This window comes from Panthera pardus, unplaced genomic scaffold (genome assembly GCF_024362965.1).
Source record: "Panthera pardus isolate Hobbes unplaced genomic scaffold, ASM2436296v1 HiC_scaffold_20, whole genome shotgun sequence".
Taxonomy (NCBI): domain Eukaryota; kingdom Metazoa; phylum Chordata; class Mammalia; order Carnivora; family Felidae; genus Panthera; species Panthera pardus.
In genome coordinates, this window is record NW_026526766.1 from 67,773,749 (window position 1) to 67,789,034 (window position 15,286).

At 41.6% G+C, this 15,286-nt stretch overlaps 1 protein-coding gene across 6 annotated transcripts in view; it reads left to right on the top strand.

Annotated features, from left to right (window-relative positions):
- Window positions 1-15,286, top strand: part of ZNF462 (zinc finger protein 462) — a 139,753-nt gene that overhangs the window by 117,839 nt on the left and 6,628 nt on the right. For all 6 annotated transcript variants that reach the window (XR_008424295.1, XR_008424294.1, XM_053908155.1 and 3 more), the window contains one exon: window positions 13,252-13,384. Coding sequence is in view for 4 of the 6 variants with exons in the window: in XM_053908155.1 (XP_053764130.1) it covers window positions 13,252-13,384 (133 nt within the window). In the remaining 2 variants the exon portion in view is untranslated. The remainder of the gene's footprint in view (window positions 1-13,251; window positions 13,385-15,286) is intronic.

Consider the following 15,286-nt stretch of genomic DNA (forward strand, 5'->3'; position numbering starts at 1 on the left):
TTCAAACTTCCTGGGCATTTCTGCCCCCCAGACTCAAAAGGAAAACTCACCCATTTCAAACCCAGCTCTCTACATTTATGCACATGGATCTTATTTATGTCACCACCTCAGATCTTTTTATTATAGCGTTCAAGCCTTTGGGCTGGTATTTTGGGAGAGAGCAGACCCGGAAGATAAATTCTTCTCTCGTGGTTACACACTTGCTGTGAGTCACCGGTGAGAAGGTTAGAACCATGCAGATGTGGAAACAGAGGCTTCCCGAGCAGATGCGGAAGGTTAGGGCTTCCGGGTACCCATCAGGGAAATGGGCTGCTCTGGAAAAGAGGGGCCCAATTTAGAGCCTTTGGAACCACACAGACGTGAGTTTGAATCTTGTCTCCACTATTTACTGCACAACTGCAGCAAGTCACTTCGGTTCTGTGTCTCTTCTCCGATTTCCACATAGGAATCGTTTTCCCTTTCCCAGAAGTTGTGTAGGTTCAGTCCTGCTATCCCCGCACTGGAGAGCCAGTGTGCTTCTCTCAGGAGCTGAGCTGTGCTACCCACCAGAAAGGCACTTCTATTCCCGAAGAACTAAAATGTATTTTAAACTCACTAATTATACCTTGCATCCTAGAAATGGTCTGTGATATTGTATTTTCACTATGCCATGTTAGGTTCTTTAATTTTACTCTTTCTCTTGGCTGACCAGCCTGTTGAGTCCAGTGAGCACCCTAATTGAGGCTAAAGAGCATCGCTCCCAGGATGCTTAATGATGTTCGTCTGGGTCTCAACTGTTGTTCAGTTTATGAGACTCGGGCTTTTTACTGATGGCAGCGCTTTCTTTTCCCCATTTTCTATCCCTTCGTCTTTAAATGATGAGGACAAAATGCAGTTCGAATTTTTTAAAATAATTCCCCAGATTGTTTATTTTATAAAGGAGGATAGCAGTGCTGCTGAAACTGAAGTTTCGACGGGTAGGCAGTGACATACACTGGGTAAAAGTGGTCATTCATTGTGGTGACGTCAGCATTTATGGAAGGAGTATAAGAGTGTCGATGTACAGCGTACTGAAGTGAAGTTTGCTAATAATTCAAATATAAAAGACAAGGACCATAAGGCAAGAACAAGAAATTCAAGAATTGGAAAGGAAAGAAATGAAACCACTCTTGTTCACAGACAATGTGATCTTTGTACATAGAAAATCCAAAGTAATCTATTTAAAAAGCTGCTAAGAATATTAACTTAGTTTAGCAGTGTTGTAAGATATAAGGTAAATATTTAAAAATCAATTCCATGTCCGCATACTAGTAATGGAAATCTGAAAATGAAATTTTAAAAAGATCAATTTTGTTTACAATAACCTCAGAAAGAATACGTTTAAGAATAAATTCAACACAAGAACTATGAAAGCTGCACACTGAAAATTACAAAATGCTGTTGAGAGAAATAAAAGAAGTAAGTTAATGCAATATGTACCGTATTCCTGGATTAGAGGACTCTGTATCGGCAACTCTTCCCAAATCGATCTACTGATTCAATGTAATCTCTGTCAAAATCTCTTTTCTTTGATAGAAACTGACAAACTGATACTAAAATGTAAATGCAAAGGACCTAGAATAGCCTGAACAGTGTGGAAAAAGAACAAAATTGGAAGACTTCGCCCTTCCTGATTTCAAAACTTAACCTTAAAGCTACGATACTCAGGAGCATCAGTGGTGCCAGAAGTCCAGAAATAAATCCTCATCTATGTGGTCAGTTGGTTTTTATCAAAGGTACCAAAGTAATAAGGAAAAGATGGTTCTTCAACAAACAGTGCTTGAATAGTTGGATTTCCACATACAAAACAATGATCGTTGACCCTTATGTCACTCCCAACACAAAAATGAAATCAAAATGGATCATAGACTTCCATGTATGAACTGAAACTATAAAACTTCTGGGAAAAAAAAGTAGAAAATCTCCCTTGGGTTAGGGGAAATTTTCTTAGATATTATACAAAAGCTATGGACATTAAAAGAAAAAAAAATCGGTAAATTAGACGTCGTCAAACGTAAATTTTTGCTCTTCAGAGACACTATTAAGAAAACAAAAAGGCAAGAAACAGATTGGAAGCAAATTGCAAAGTCACTTTCTGGCAAAGGATTTTAACCAAAATACACAAAGAACTTTTATAACTCAATAGTAAGAAGGTAATAATTCAATTAAGAATTAGAAAAAAATTTGAATAGACACTTAACCTGTGAGGCTATACAAATGGCAAATGATCCCATGAAAAGACACTGAGTAAGATTCCTCATTAGGGAAATGCAGATGAGAACAACAGTAAGATACCACTACCTACCCACGAGAATGGCCAAAATTAAGACTGATAGTGCCAGGGATGCCTGGGTGGCTCAGTTGGTTAAGCATCCAGCTCTTGGTTTCCAGTCAGGTCATGATCTCAGGGTTTGTGAGATCGAGCCCCACATCAGGCTCTGTGCTGATAGCTCAGAGCCTGCTTGGGATTCTCTCTCTCTCTCTCTCTCTCTCTCTCTCTCTCTCGCTCTGCCCCCCCCCCAACTCTCGCTCTCTCTCTCTCTCTCTCAAAATAAACAGTTAAAAAAAAAAAAAAAAGACCAATAGTGCCAAAGTGTTGGCAAAGTCGTGGAGAAACCAGAAATCTCATATAGCACTGGTTGGAATGTAAAATGGCATATTCACTTTGGAGCACTTTGGCAATTTGTTTAAAAGTTAAACAGACACTGGGCGTCTGGGTGGCACCGTCGGTTGGGCATCCGACTTCAGCTCTGGTCAGGATCTCACAGCTTGTGAGTTCGAGCCCCGCAATGGGCTCCATGCTGACAGCTCAGAGCCTAGAGCCTGCTTCGGATTCTGTGTCTCCTCTTTCTCTGCCCCTTCGCTGCCCACGCTCTGTCTCTCTCTCTCTCTCAAAAATAAATAAACATTAAAAAATCATAAAAATATATATTAAAAGTTTAACAGACACTTAACCATCTGATCCAGCAAATCTACTTCCACATAAAGTGGATGGATAAACAAATGTGCCATATCCATACAACGGGATACTACTTGTCTATAAAAAGAAATGAATCTACTGAGACACAGAACAACATGGATGAATCTCAATAACGTCATGTTAAGTGGACAGGATCCAGACATGAAAGATCACATGTTATATGATTCCATTTATATGAAATTTCTAGAAAAGGCAAACTATGGAGACAAAGCAGATCAGAGGTTGCTTGGGGCTGGAGGTTGGGAGATGGTTGCAGAAGTGATGAGGGAACTTCTCAGGGAGATAGAATTCTTAAGCCAGATTGTGGCTTAAGGGGTTGCATAAACGCATGAATTTACTAAAACTCCCTAAACTATTTAAAACAGATGAGTTTTATGGTGAGTAAATTATGATCGTTGACCCTTATGTCACTCCCAACACAAAAATTAAATCAAAATTCTTCCTACCTGAAAGATTCAAGTTTCCCAAGACCTATATATAATATATATATTATATATTATATATATAATAGATCCTCAGTAAATGTTAATGTCCTACAGGCTTTTACATCTTTATAAACTTGATCCTGGGAACAGATAGATCTACAAGATGCTGAAGTTTCCAGATTATTGTGCTAACCGCCAAAAATAAAGTGTGCGGTAGACTTTAGCAATTGGTTGGAAATTAAGGTTTACTTTTTTTTCCCCAGTAAGACTGTGTGTTGAGTGCATTGCTCATCATATTCTTCCACTGGTAGCTTTGGGTGATTTTTGTGTGGTGGGGGGAACCTATGGGAGAAACTAAGAGACCGTAGGATGTATTTGCAGCCAAAGGACTTTGTTCATTAGGACTGGACGTCCAAACCTGGACTTCGGAATTCTGCCTGCAAAAACCCATAGACCTCAAGGAGTGTCTCTAAAGTTGTCACACTGTATCTATCATTCATGGACTAGACAGAATACTGGTACAGCAGGAAGGATCCTTGAAGTCAAATAAACCATTCCATTTAAGAACCAGACTCCCAAGTGCACTGGCTGTACACTGCCATGTTTATCCTCAGAAGCCAAGGTGAAGTAGAAGACATATGACAGCACCCTCATTTTTCACGTGACACACAGCATCTTGCCTTTCTAGACCTTCATCTTTGCGCCCGTGAACAAAGACTCACTTGCAATCTCTTGGAATCTAAAGTAAACAGTCCAGGAGGCTATTTGAAATTCTGTTTTTTTCATCCTTCAGCTCTGTTTTTTCAATCTCAGTAGGTCTGTTCTGTGATTTCTATGATTTCAGTCCCTCCCTCCTTCAGTCCTTCCCTCCTTCCCCCTCTCTGTCTCACACACACACACACACACACACACACACACACACACACAAAATGAAGTCCTGTATCAGTAGTGCCATTCATCAGTAATGCTGGTGAAAGATGAAGACGACATTTTTAAGAACCATGAAGTCATGAAAAAAAAATACCTTGCTCTTCTCCCATTTAAAAAACATTTTTTAAAGAAAGTTTAAGTATATGCAGTACCTTGTTAGTGTTCTTTATGATTCTGAAGTCTCTTTGCTAGTTTAAGGAACATAAAAATATATTATCTCTAACTTGGTTAGCTCATAAAATTGTCATGTTCGCTATATTAAATTTAGAAGGATAGTCTATTCAGGCAATACACATTCACTAATTGAATTTACTCTGAAATGTTTTTAATTTTTTATACAAATGGAGCCTCAGGCGGCCGAACTCTAAGGAACTCGTATCTCTTCCTCTTACTTTTTGCCAGTCTAGGGGAAGCAGCAGAACATTAAGCTCGGGAGGAATCCCCAACATTTTAGTTTTGCCAATAAAATCGTTCAGCTTTCTGGACTAGTGAAATCCATAGTGGCAAAAAAGTCACAGAGAGCATTTGTGTTCCGCAAAGGAAAGGAGAAGAAACAAAACCAAAGGAAAACCTTCCCAAATTATAAAACACACCTTTGGCCACACTTTTTTTTGGATTGTATTTAATTTCAAAACTTAGTACCAGCAGCTTTGTCTTGATCGACTGAGGATTTGTGCAAGGCGAATGTTTCTCTAAAAGATCATGTCATTTCAACTCTGCTTAGTCTTGCTTCTTGATTTGTCACCTACAGACCCTGCTTCTTTCAGGGACTTTGGAAGACTGAGAAATCAGAAGTAGATGAGCAAGAGGTGTGACCGTTTTTCAGAGGGATGTGCCTCGCAGAACCACACATGTTATTTTTCAAGTAGGCAGTTGAAGATGTTCTCTGCCTATAACTTTTGAAACTGTCCACTAAACTCTCCAAGGTTCATTGTTCCTGCTTCCGAGGCCGCATGAGACTGCTCCTTGGTTAAGGCACCTATTTCAATCTGCCTCAACTTACACTTAACTCTTAACAAGTCTTTGTCTTGCCATTGGATGCAACATTCTTGAAATGGAAACCGCATTACTTATTTGTCTTTTCTTCCCAAATCTAGTCATAGTTCCCTGCGTACAATAAAGTATCTGGTAGCTGTTTGCTAAATAAACCAATATATGAAATCTCTTATCAAGTAGGAAATTTTAAGTATCCTGCTTGTTCATGTAAGCAAAATGTGGCAGCATTGACCACATCTTTCCTCCCTAGATTTTAAGTTTAGTACATTGGCAACAGCTCATTTGGCCAGCAACAAAGTTCTTTGACTTTCTTAATGATGCTTCTTACTTGGCTTTTTCAGTACCTGTGACTGCAGTTATCCTGAGATTTTCCAAATAACTTCGTTTCGTCTGGGCTTTTGCTGAGCTAGGTCTGGCAGAAGCATCTTTTCTGCTTCTGACTCAGTGATTACAAAAGAAAGTAGATATTCTCCTTGACCTCTGTGCTCCATACCCTCCTGGGTACTTTTCTGTCCTTTCTTCTTATTGTTCTTAGAAAGGTTTTTATTTTGAAAAAAATTCTCAAAAGACTCTACTCCTCTATCCCATCAAGTTTTACAGCATTATAAAGTCACAGTACCTTTTTCTGCCTTCCTCTTATGTTCAGTGGGTATCTGGGGCGGGGTGGGGGGGGGTGGCGAATTTTGCATTTCTCTAGGTGATTTGCATTATAATGGGGAAAGCTGGAGCCATGGCATCTGAAGATATGAGTTCCAATCCTGGCATTATCACTTAACTTGTTTAGTGTTGCTTTCCTCATCTACAAATATGGAAGATAACACATCTCTCTCAGAGTGGTCATAAGGGTTTAAGGGATGCATGTGAAAACACTTGGATTAATTTTTCGTATGTAATAGATATTTGTTAAGAATTGAACAAAATCTTTTAGAAAATGTCTAGTCTTATTAGCCAGCAAATTTTTATCATTGGGTACAGTATTATGAAGTTCTTTATACTTTATGGTCTCCCATGGTTTTTATGTTACCAGTACATTCAAATAACATTTATTGTGTGTCAACTCAATGACCGACCTTATACTCTGTACTTACTTAAAGCTAAATGAGAAGTGGTTGCTACCCTGGAAGAGTTTATAAGCAAGGAGGTAACACAAGCTTAAGTAAAGAACCACAAGCCAGCATGACGAGTGCTTGATAAAGGTGTCTACAAAATAGGAGGGCAGCACGGAGCAAAGCAAATATGGTGTCACGGCTTCTCTTCCGTAGAACTTTAATATACTTAGCTGAATGTCCCTTCTAGGAGCTTTTACAGGAGATCTGATCGAAATGCTCTGAATTCAAGATTTTTACCTGCACCTTTGACCATCTTCCTATAAGAAATCGTAGAGACAATGCTGTGCTGACCCTTTCTCCTACTGATTTCATTCTTGTTCTGACTTTCAAAGATAGGCAGAGATTGCTGGGTAGACCACCTGATATTATTATTATGTTTTAATGTTTATTTATTTATTTTTGAAAGAGAGAGCACAAGTGGAGGAGGAGCAGAGAGAGACACACAGAATGTGAAGCAGGCTCCGGGCTCCGAGCTGTCAGCACAGAGCCCAACATGGGGCTCAAACTCACGAACTGTGAGATCATGACCTGAGCCAAAGTCAGAGGCTTAATCGACTGAGCCACCCAGGCGCCCCTAGACCACCTGCTATTATAAGTCAGAGGTTGGCAAACTCTAGACCATAGATCAAATCTGGCCCGCTGCCTGTGTTTATATGGCCCACCAGCTAAGAATGGTTCTGATATTTTTAAATGACTGAAAAAAAATCAAGAGAGTAGTATTTCATGACACATGAAATTATATGAGTTTCAAATTCCAGTGCCTGTAAATACAGTTTCATTGGAACACAGCCATGCTCATCCATTTCTGTATTGTCTGTGGTTGCTTTCAAGCCCCAGCGGCAGTTGAGTAGTTGTGACAGAAACTACATGGTCCAGAAAGCTTGGAATACTTGGTTATCGGGCGCTGTGCACAAAGTTTGCCCGCCATGCTGTAAGGCCTTTAAAATCTTTGCAGCTCTACACATCCTTGGTATGGGACTGAGATGGGCATTTCTCGTGTAAGAGGCAGCTTTCCCGTGCTCTCTGGTGTCACTTCTTCTAGAAATAAAAATGTTCACTTTGGCCTTTCTTCGTAACATGAACATGCAGTGTTAGGTGACGTGAACATCCTGACAGCTTGTCCCTTTTGAAGGTACAAATGTTAAGTAAGAAGGAGGGGGGACTCTGGAAACATTAAGGGATTTTTTCTTCATCGCGATCTCCCCCATTTAATGTCTGCGAAGTAATCTGAAGACAAGGGTGTCTGATTTCATTCTTTCGTTAACCAGCAAGTTTATATCAGTCTTGCCTGTTAAGACTGGGTTTGTCACCATAGGACAGCATGAAAATGCATGTTCAACTTGTAATATTTGTAAATCATATAATACTTCTCCCCTTAGAATAAGCCTCGAATATGGAAATTCCTTCATATCTAGGGAAATTCATTCATTTTGCTGAATGGTTAAAAAAACAACAGACAGAAGGACAAACATAGTTGCAAAGCTTGAATACGAGGCGCGAACATGGAAGGGTTTACAACGTCAGCACACTCCAGTGTTCACGGGTAAAGGTTCTGCTGGTTGTTGGCGGTTCATCTCACATTCTTAAGGGCTAGTGGCCTGCACAGGGGACTTTGGATTCATGGGCAATCGCAAATAACTTTCATGGATATAAGGATCTATATATAGTTTTACAGTCTGAGGGATTATGTATTTGAACAAGCCCATCTTCAAACACATGTATGGTTTCTTTTGCCTTCCAAAGGCTTCAAGGAACCAGGTTCTAAATCTCGAACTCTTACCCTTGGTCTTTCTCCCTCTCTTGTGGGCCTTTTGGGAGACAAGACAGTCAATTTTTTTGGCACCTCCAGAGAAAGAAGTGAATTTCCCTCAGTATGTCCTCTGCATATGCGCAATCTCTAGGTCCGGAAAGTAACTTACTGGTATGATCACTTCAGAAGCTGACCTAGAAATCTGTTGGGACTTCAGTAAAGTCCGTGGCTTTTGAGTTGATTTCACATCTGGAAATTTAGCCCATAAAGTGAAAGCTAAACATGAAAGAAAGATTTATATACAGTAAGATGGCTTGCTGCGTTTTTAATAGTGAAAAGCCAAGAAGAGCCAAAGGCGAACTCATATGGGGGGAGTCAAGTAAGGTGTAGTACATTCAGTTGGTAATAGTGATTGAAAATGATTATTAATGGTATTTATACCATGCCAGGCATAAAAGAAAGCAGGATACACACTTGTAGGTTTTTTAACATGATTACAGCAATCAAATAATCTATGCATAGAGAACAGGAATACAGAAATACAATAACTCATTAACAGTTATATGTATAGATAGTTGGACCTGAAGCTTTTTCTATTTTCCAGTTATTCTTCATGCGTGCTTTTAGGAAAGAAAGACATAGTAAATTAAAACGAAGAAGTACTGTAGGCAGGAGAGAGCAGCACCCCCTCTAACGCAGACACTGCACCAGCCGTGGAGATCCAGCTGTGAACGAGATGCACAGAGTGTCTGTCTGTCTGTCCGCATGAGCTTACAGTTCAGTGGGGGAGGCTCAGGCCATAAATAGTTAACCACTGAGCGGGAGGAGTTATAAAAGGTGGGGGGGGCGGGGATGCTGAGGAAGCATAGAGCCAGGACATTCAACCAAGGAGGAGTTTACGGAGGATGTAGTGACACGGAAGCAGGGCTAGAAGACGGAGGAGTCCCTGAGTAACAGAAGCAGGTAGAGAGAATTTCAGACAGAGAAAGTGGCCTGTGCAGGAAGAGGCAGAAATTCCAGAGCATGGCGTAGTCTGGGAACGTCAGTAAGTTCAGGATGGTGGCAGTTCAGGTGGTCTGGAGAAGGTGGGCCCGGTGAGGAGATAGCTGGCCATTTCCAACTACAGTGAGAAGTTGAGATTTTGTCCTCCGGGCAAGCGGAAACGGACATGAGTAGACTTACATATTTATTTTTAATCGCTCAGACCACACGGGAAAATAGATGCAAGACTGGATGCTGGGAAAGCAGCGAGGAGGGAGGGAGGGAGGGGGCTTGCAGTATTCCAGATGAGAGACGGTGGCTCAAAACTGCAGCAAGGGTGGACCTGGTGGGTCTGATGCTAAGTGAAATAAGTCAGAGAAAGACAGGTACCAAATGATGTCACTCATGTGGTATCTAGAAAACGAACGAATAAACAAAGAAACAGACCCATAAATACAGAGAACAAACTGAGGGTTGCCAGAAGGGAGGGGGTGGCGGGAGGGGCAAAACGGGTGAAGGGGAATAGGAAATAACAGGCCTCCAGTTATGAATGAGTCACGGGGATGAGAGGCGCAGCGTGGGGACTAGAGCCAGTGGTGTTGTAATGGCGACGTGGACTGATTGGACGTATCTACCATGGTGGTGACCGTAGCATAATGTATAAACCAATCACCTCATTGTACACCCAAAACTACTGTAATATTGTGTGTTAACTATACCTCCATTTTAAAAACCACGGTATTTTTTTTTAATTTTTTTTTTTTTAACGTTTATTTTTGAGACAGAGAGAGACAGAGCATGAACGGGGGAGGGTCAGAGAGAGAGGGAGACACAGAATCTGAAACAGGCTCCAGGCTCTGAGCAGTCAGCACAGAGCCTGACGCGGGGCTCGAACTCACCGCGAGATCGTGACCTGAGCCGAAGTCGGACGTTTAACCGACTGAGCCACCCAGGCGCCCCAAAAACCATGGTATTTTTAAAAAATGAATATGATAAAGCACTAACATCTTTGAGAAGTAATTAAAATTCCAAATAATAGTTAAAAGACATTTTTAATGCATCAAGGAGTCTTCCTGTTGTATTAATATCGGATGGCTGATTTGGGAATTTAAAGTTTAGGGAGAACCCAACATCGTAAAGGGTTTTTATTTTAAAATCTCTGGTTAAATAGCAAAATTTTGAGTTTTCACTTTGAAATCTTTTAATTGCCTAACAAAGATTTTAGAAAGCTTCAGGACAAATAAATCCCGGGTTAGCCCCGGATGAACGTCATACCGTGAAAATGTCATGTACTCTTTTAAAATTGTGCAGACTCCAACATGTTAACAGTTTTCCGGTGGAGGGATGATGGTGACGGGAAAATGGGCAAATACAGTCCTTAGAAAAACCCAGAAGGAGGAAAAGAAAAACATAACATTTGGTTTTGTGACAGATCTCCTTCTGTCATGAGTTCCCTGAGAAGCAGGGGCTTCTCCATCTAGCATGGGGCCTGGCATACGTGGGGTCCTTGTTGAAGGAACGAACAAATGACTGAACGGATAAATGACCTGATTAAAGGAGACATTTGAGGATTCTTTTTGACCTATCTTATCTTGGTTTCCTTATTTTCATTTCCTGGCAACGGCCGCCCTCATGCCCTTCACACACACCTGCAGTTGCCCCGGCTAGAGGTGCAAAGCGGAGGAAGGTGGTCAGAAAAGGCTACGCTTGGGACACCTGGGTGGCTCAGTCGGTTGAGCATCCGACTTCAGCTCAGGTCATGATCTCACGGTTCATGAGTTCAAGCCCTGCATCAGACCGCTGCTGTCAACCTGCATCAGATCCTCTGTCCCCCTCTCTCTCTGCCCCTGCCCTGCTCGCACTCTTCCTCCCTCTCTCTCTCTTTCTCTCTCTCTCTCTCTCTCTCTCTCTCTCTCTCTCAAAAGTAAATAAACATTTATGAAAACAAAAAAAAGAAAATTTTGGTCACATAAGGATATGTTACTTTACACATATTTCAAAGTTAGGTAAATTGGAACCTTGCCTCCTTTTCCTGAAAAACTGGCAACCCAGAAAACTTTTATTCAAATATTTGTCATAAATGCTATTTGGTTAAAACGTAGACTTTGTGGCTAAACATAACTTCATAAATATTCATTTACGATGCTTGTTATAAGTGTTTCCAAAAGCCAAAATTGGAAAAGGCCACGTTCCCAGAAAGGAGAAGGAAACTACATTTTGGGGAACTATTATGTTGTAGGTACTGGGCTGACCCCCTTTAACAAACGAGGACACTGAGGTTGTACCTTGAGTAACTTCCCCACAATCTCGTGGTTAATGGCAAACTGTGAACTTGAAGTCAGGTCTGTCAGACTTCAAACCTCATTCTCCTTCTGCTCTTCTTTTGTGTTTTTATGTCATACAAACAAAGAAATAAAAGTCCTTGTGGGTCTGTAAGAGTGAGGCGTGGTAGATACATCCCAGGTAGGAAGGTGCTGTAAGCAGAAGTCCCTCGAAGACAGTTACTGTGAACTGTTAGCAAGAAAGAGCACTAAAGATTCTGAACGTGACTCTTCCTCCCTCTCACCTTAGTCCATTAACTTTTCATTTTAATTAATTCTGCAGATGAGCAAAGCAAGCTCTTGCCTTCCCTGAGCGTTTAGCAACGAGAGCAACAGAAACTTCTTTTCTCCCTCATGTTGGGCTGTTGGCAAAGTCCACTGTCAACCGATTTCATGGATCGCATTATTAAAGTCGGATCAATTTATTATTCCTCTCACTTTAAAAGTGTGTTTATCCTGAGTTTTCTTCCTCCTTTTGCACGCTGCCTACCTTCTACAGGATGTTGTTGGGGCAATATTAAGTCTTTTTACAGGACTGTCTATTGGCCCTGCTACTCTGAGTCTTTTTCTCTCACATTTGTCACAGTTGATGATGATGTTCCCATCTGCCAGGCATATGGAATTGGTGGTGCTCAGCAAATCTTTGTTCCAGTCTGGTCCCAGAGAGTATTTTGGGATTATCTTGTAAATTCTCCCTTTCCTCTCCTGTGCCCTCAATATGCTCTGTCTCTTCTGTAGCAGCTCTTGAAATCTAATGAATGATGTCTGCCTTCCCTCCCGAACTAAACTGTGAGCCTCTGGAGGCCAGGACAGGGTCTCATCTCACTCATCTCACTCATCTCTGTGGGTCCCTCCCCCGGCCCCCAACAGGGGGAGCACGGCACCTTCCACAGAGGAATAGCCCATCGCAGTTGAATGACTTGAGACATACTGTTGGCTTAAGTCCCGTGCTAACCTGTCGTTCCTGATAATTCTATGCATACAAACTGGAGAAATTCTGAAAATAGATTAGTCAAGAAGGTAAATTTTGTGCTACTGTTGACGTAAGGACCCTAAACGTAACATCATTACAAAGTTTTTTTAGTGTGGATTTTTATTTCCCTTGGGTGTAACTCCTTTTAGGAGTTACTCGTCTAGATTCTTCTCAGGTAGTCCCAGCTTCAATCTACAGGTTATGGTCAGCTTTGAAAACAGTAACACTAACAGTGACAGTATTGTTTTCCATTTACTGGAGTCAGGAGTTGGATAGTTGTTATCTGGCCTAAGCTGGGGTAGCCCCCAGACCTCCAGGTTTATAAGACTGTGGGGAAGAAGGTTGTGACTCTCATGCTAAGTTTTCAGGAACCTTCCAGAGCCTCTTCACCTCCAGAGGTGTTTGAAACTTAGGTAGTTTAAGAAAGTTACACCTTTGAAATCAACTCAAAAGGTATCACTGGACACCTACTCTGTACCCCAGGCTTTGTGATACTTTGATTTCCTGTTGACTATAGCTCACATTTTATACTAAATCTAGTAAGGAAGGTCCAGTGTTCCTTTAAAAATGTTGGAATGTGGGGTAAAGGACAGACCCGCCTCTGGAATAGTCAAAGTGAAGAAAAGGGTCTCCTAGGCACTGGTGTTGTACTGTCCTGATTCCAAAAACACGGTCATTGGAAGATGATGTTGGAAAGATCTCTCCCCCAGGGAGAACTCTGTTCAGTCTGCGGTTCATTATTCTATCATTTGTTTGGGCCTTTTTCAGGTGAGCCGTAACTTTGAGCTGGTTGGACGGGTTAACTTGGATCAGCTGGAACAGATGAAGGAAAAGATGGAGAGCTCCAGCAGTGATGACGAGGACAAGGAAGAAGAAATGAACAGCAAGGCTGATGACAGAGGTTAGTCTCAGCCCTGCCCTCGGAGGCCCAGATGGCATCTAGCACGTCCATGGTGAGACAGAAGGGAGGCAGAAGGTTGTTGTAGGAGGAACAGAAGGAATGATCCTTCTTAGTTAAGTAGCAGAACAGACTGACTTAAGAAACATGTCAGGGGCCATGTCTTTGTAAACTATTACCAGCCATAGAAACTTCAAGGAAAACAGACATTTTCTAACTATAGAAACTTAACTATATGTTTGTTAAGAAATATATGGTGGTGATTTGTTTTTAATAAGGACCACTGGTGTCTGGGGAAGCTTCACAATAAGGATGGGCAGACAAGTAACACAGAGGACACCGTAAATGGAAATGAGCTTAACGTTTCATTACGAGGAATGTAAGTGAACTTCCCATTGAGCACTTATGTAAAATTGCTGCTGCTAGGGCATCCACTGCTGTGTGGTGGGGGAGGCTGCAAAGAACTTGAACCCTGAGCCCTCTCCGGAAGTCCTCTGCCTGGCCCTTAACACCTTGTAAAGAGAGAGAAAGGGAGCGACAGTTTTCATTCAGCCGTGTGTTCACAAAGCAAGCTTTCATGGGATTTGTGTACTCTTTTTCCAATTTCCTCTGAGTCCAGAATTATTCTCAAGATAAAGCTTTTCAAAAGTATATCTATATAACCATTCAAAAAAAAATGTAGGCCTACATTTATATGATCTAGAGTTGGTTTTCTGTATTGTTCAACATAGAATATTGTGGAAGTCCCCAGAGGGTGCATATAAGACTATGGGTTTCAGATGTGTTAGTGTAGTTATTAGGGATTCATCAAAAGCACCTGGATAACAAACATGAGAAATACACAGGATAGATACCATCCCAGTGACGATAAGAATGGGATGAGGTTATCAGCATGGAGCATCCTTATGTGCCATGTCCAGTATTTTCTTTAATCTGGTATCATGTAGAGGGTTCTGCAGTTGGCCTGCCTGAATTTGGCTCCCAGTTGTGCTATTAACTAGCTCTATGGCTTTGGGTAAATCGTTTTATCCCATCTGCGTTCATTACTGACAATAATAATATCACCTACCTCCTAGAGATGTGGAGAGCTTAAATGAGATGATGTACAAGACACCAGCGCAGTTCCTGAAGCATAGTAACCACCTCATCGATGATAGCCCTGCCATGTCATGTATTATCATTTTGCAAAGGGGGACATACAGTCCCAGAAAATTTAAGAGTTTGTTCAAAGGAAAAACATATATATTGGAAGCCGAATTTAGGTCTTCTGGCTCCAAAGCCAAGATCTCTTTACACTACATCTCATTTCTCGAACACTTGGAGCAGTGGGATGTTCTTCACTGAAGGGAACCTAGACCTGAATCCCCTTAGGGCCTCCCTCCGAGGTGCACGTCTGCAGAATGTCACTGTCTCCCCTCCTTACCCGGTGGGTCTGCAGGCCTCCAAATGCCTCTTTGGTGGCCATTTCGCTTGGAGGTTCTCCTCCCTGTTCTCTTTCCTGCCCAGCCCCTCTTCCACTCCATCCCCACCATGACAACCGTAGCAGGGGACCACAGGTTTGCAGTGTGGGGGTCCATTCGGGCCCCTGAAGTCCCAGTGAAGACAACAGCAGGGACTGCCCGCTCTTCAAAGCCCCCGCACCCATGGTCAACCTGAAAAATGAGTGGACAAATAAAACACCCTACCACGTAGGTTGATTGCCCTTGTAAAGTTACAACTTTTATTAGTAGATGCCTTAGTGATCCATTTCTTGCAAGGGAAATGGCTGTGATCTGAGGAAGCATGATTTCTAATTTTCTTTTCCTTTTTTTTTTTTTAACATTTCACAAATATGTTCTTAGTGATGAATCCTTTAACGTCTGTGCACTGTTAGCAGAGTTCTCCAGAAGAGGATGCTTTTGACAA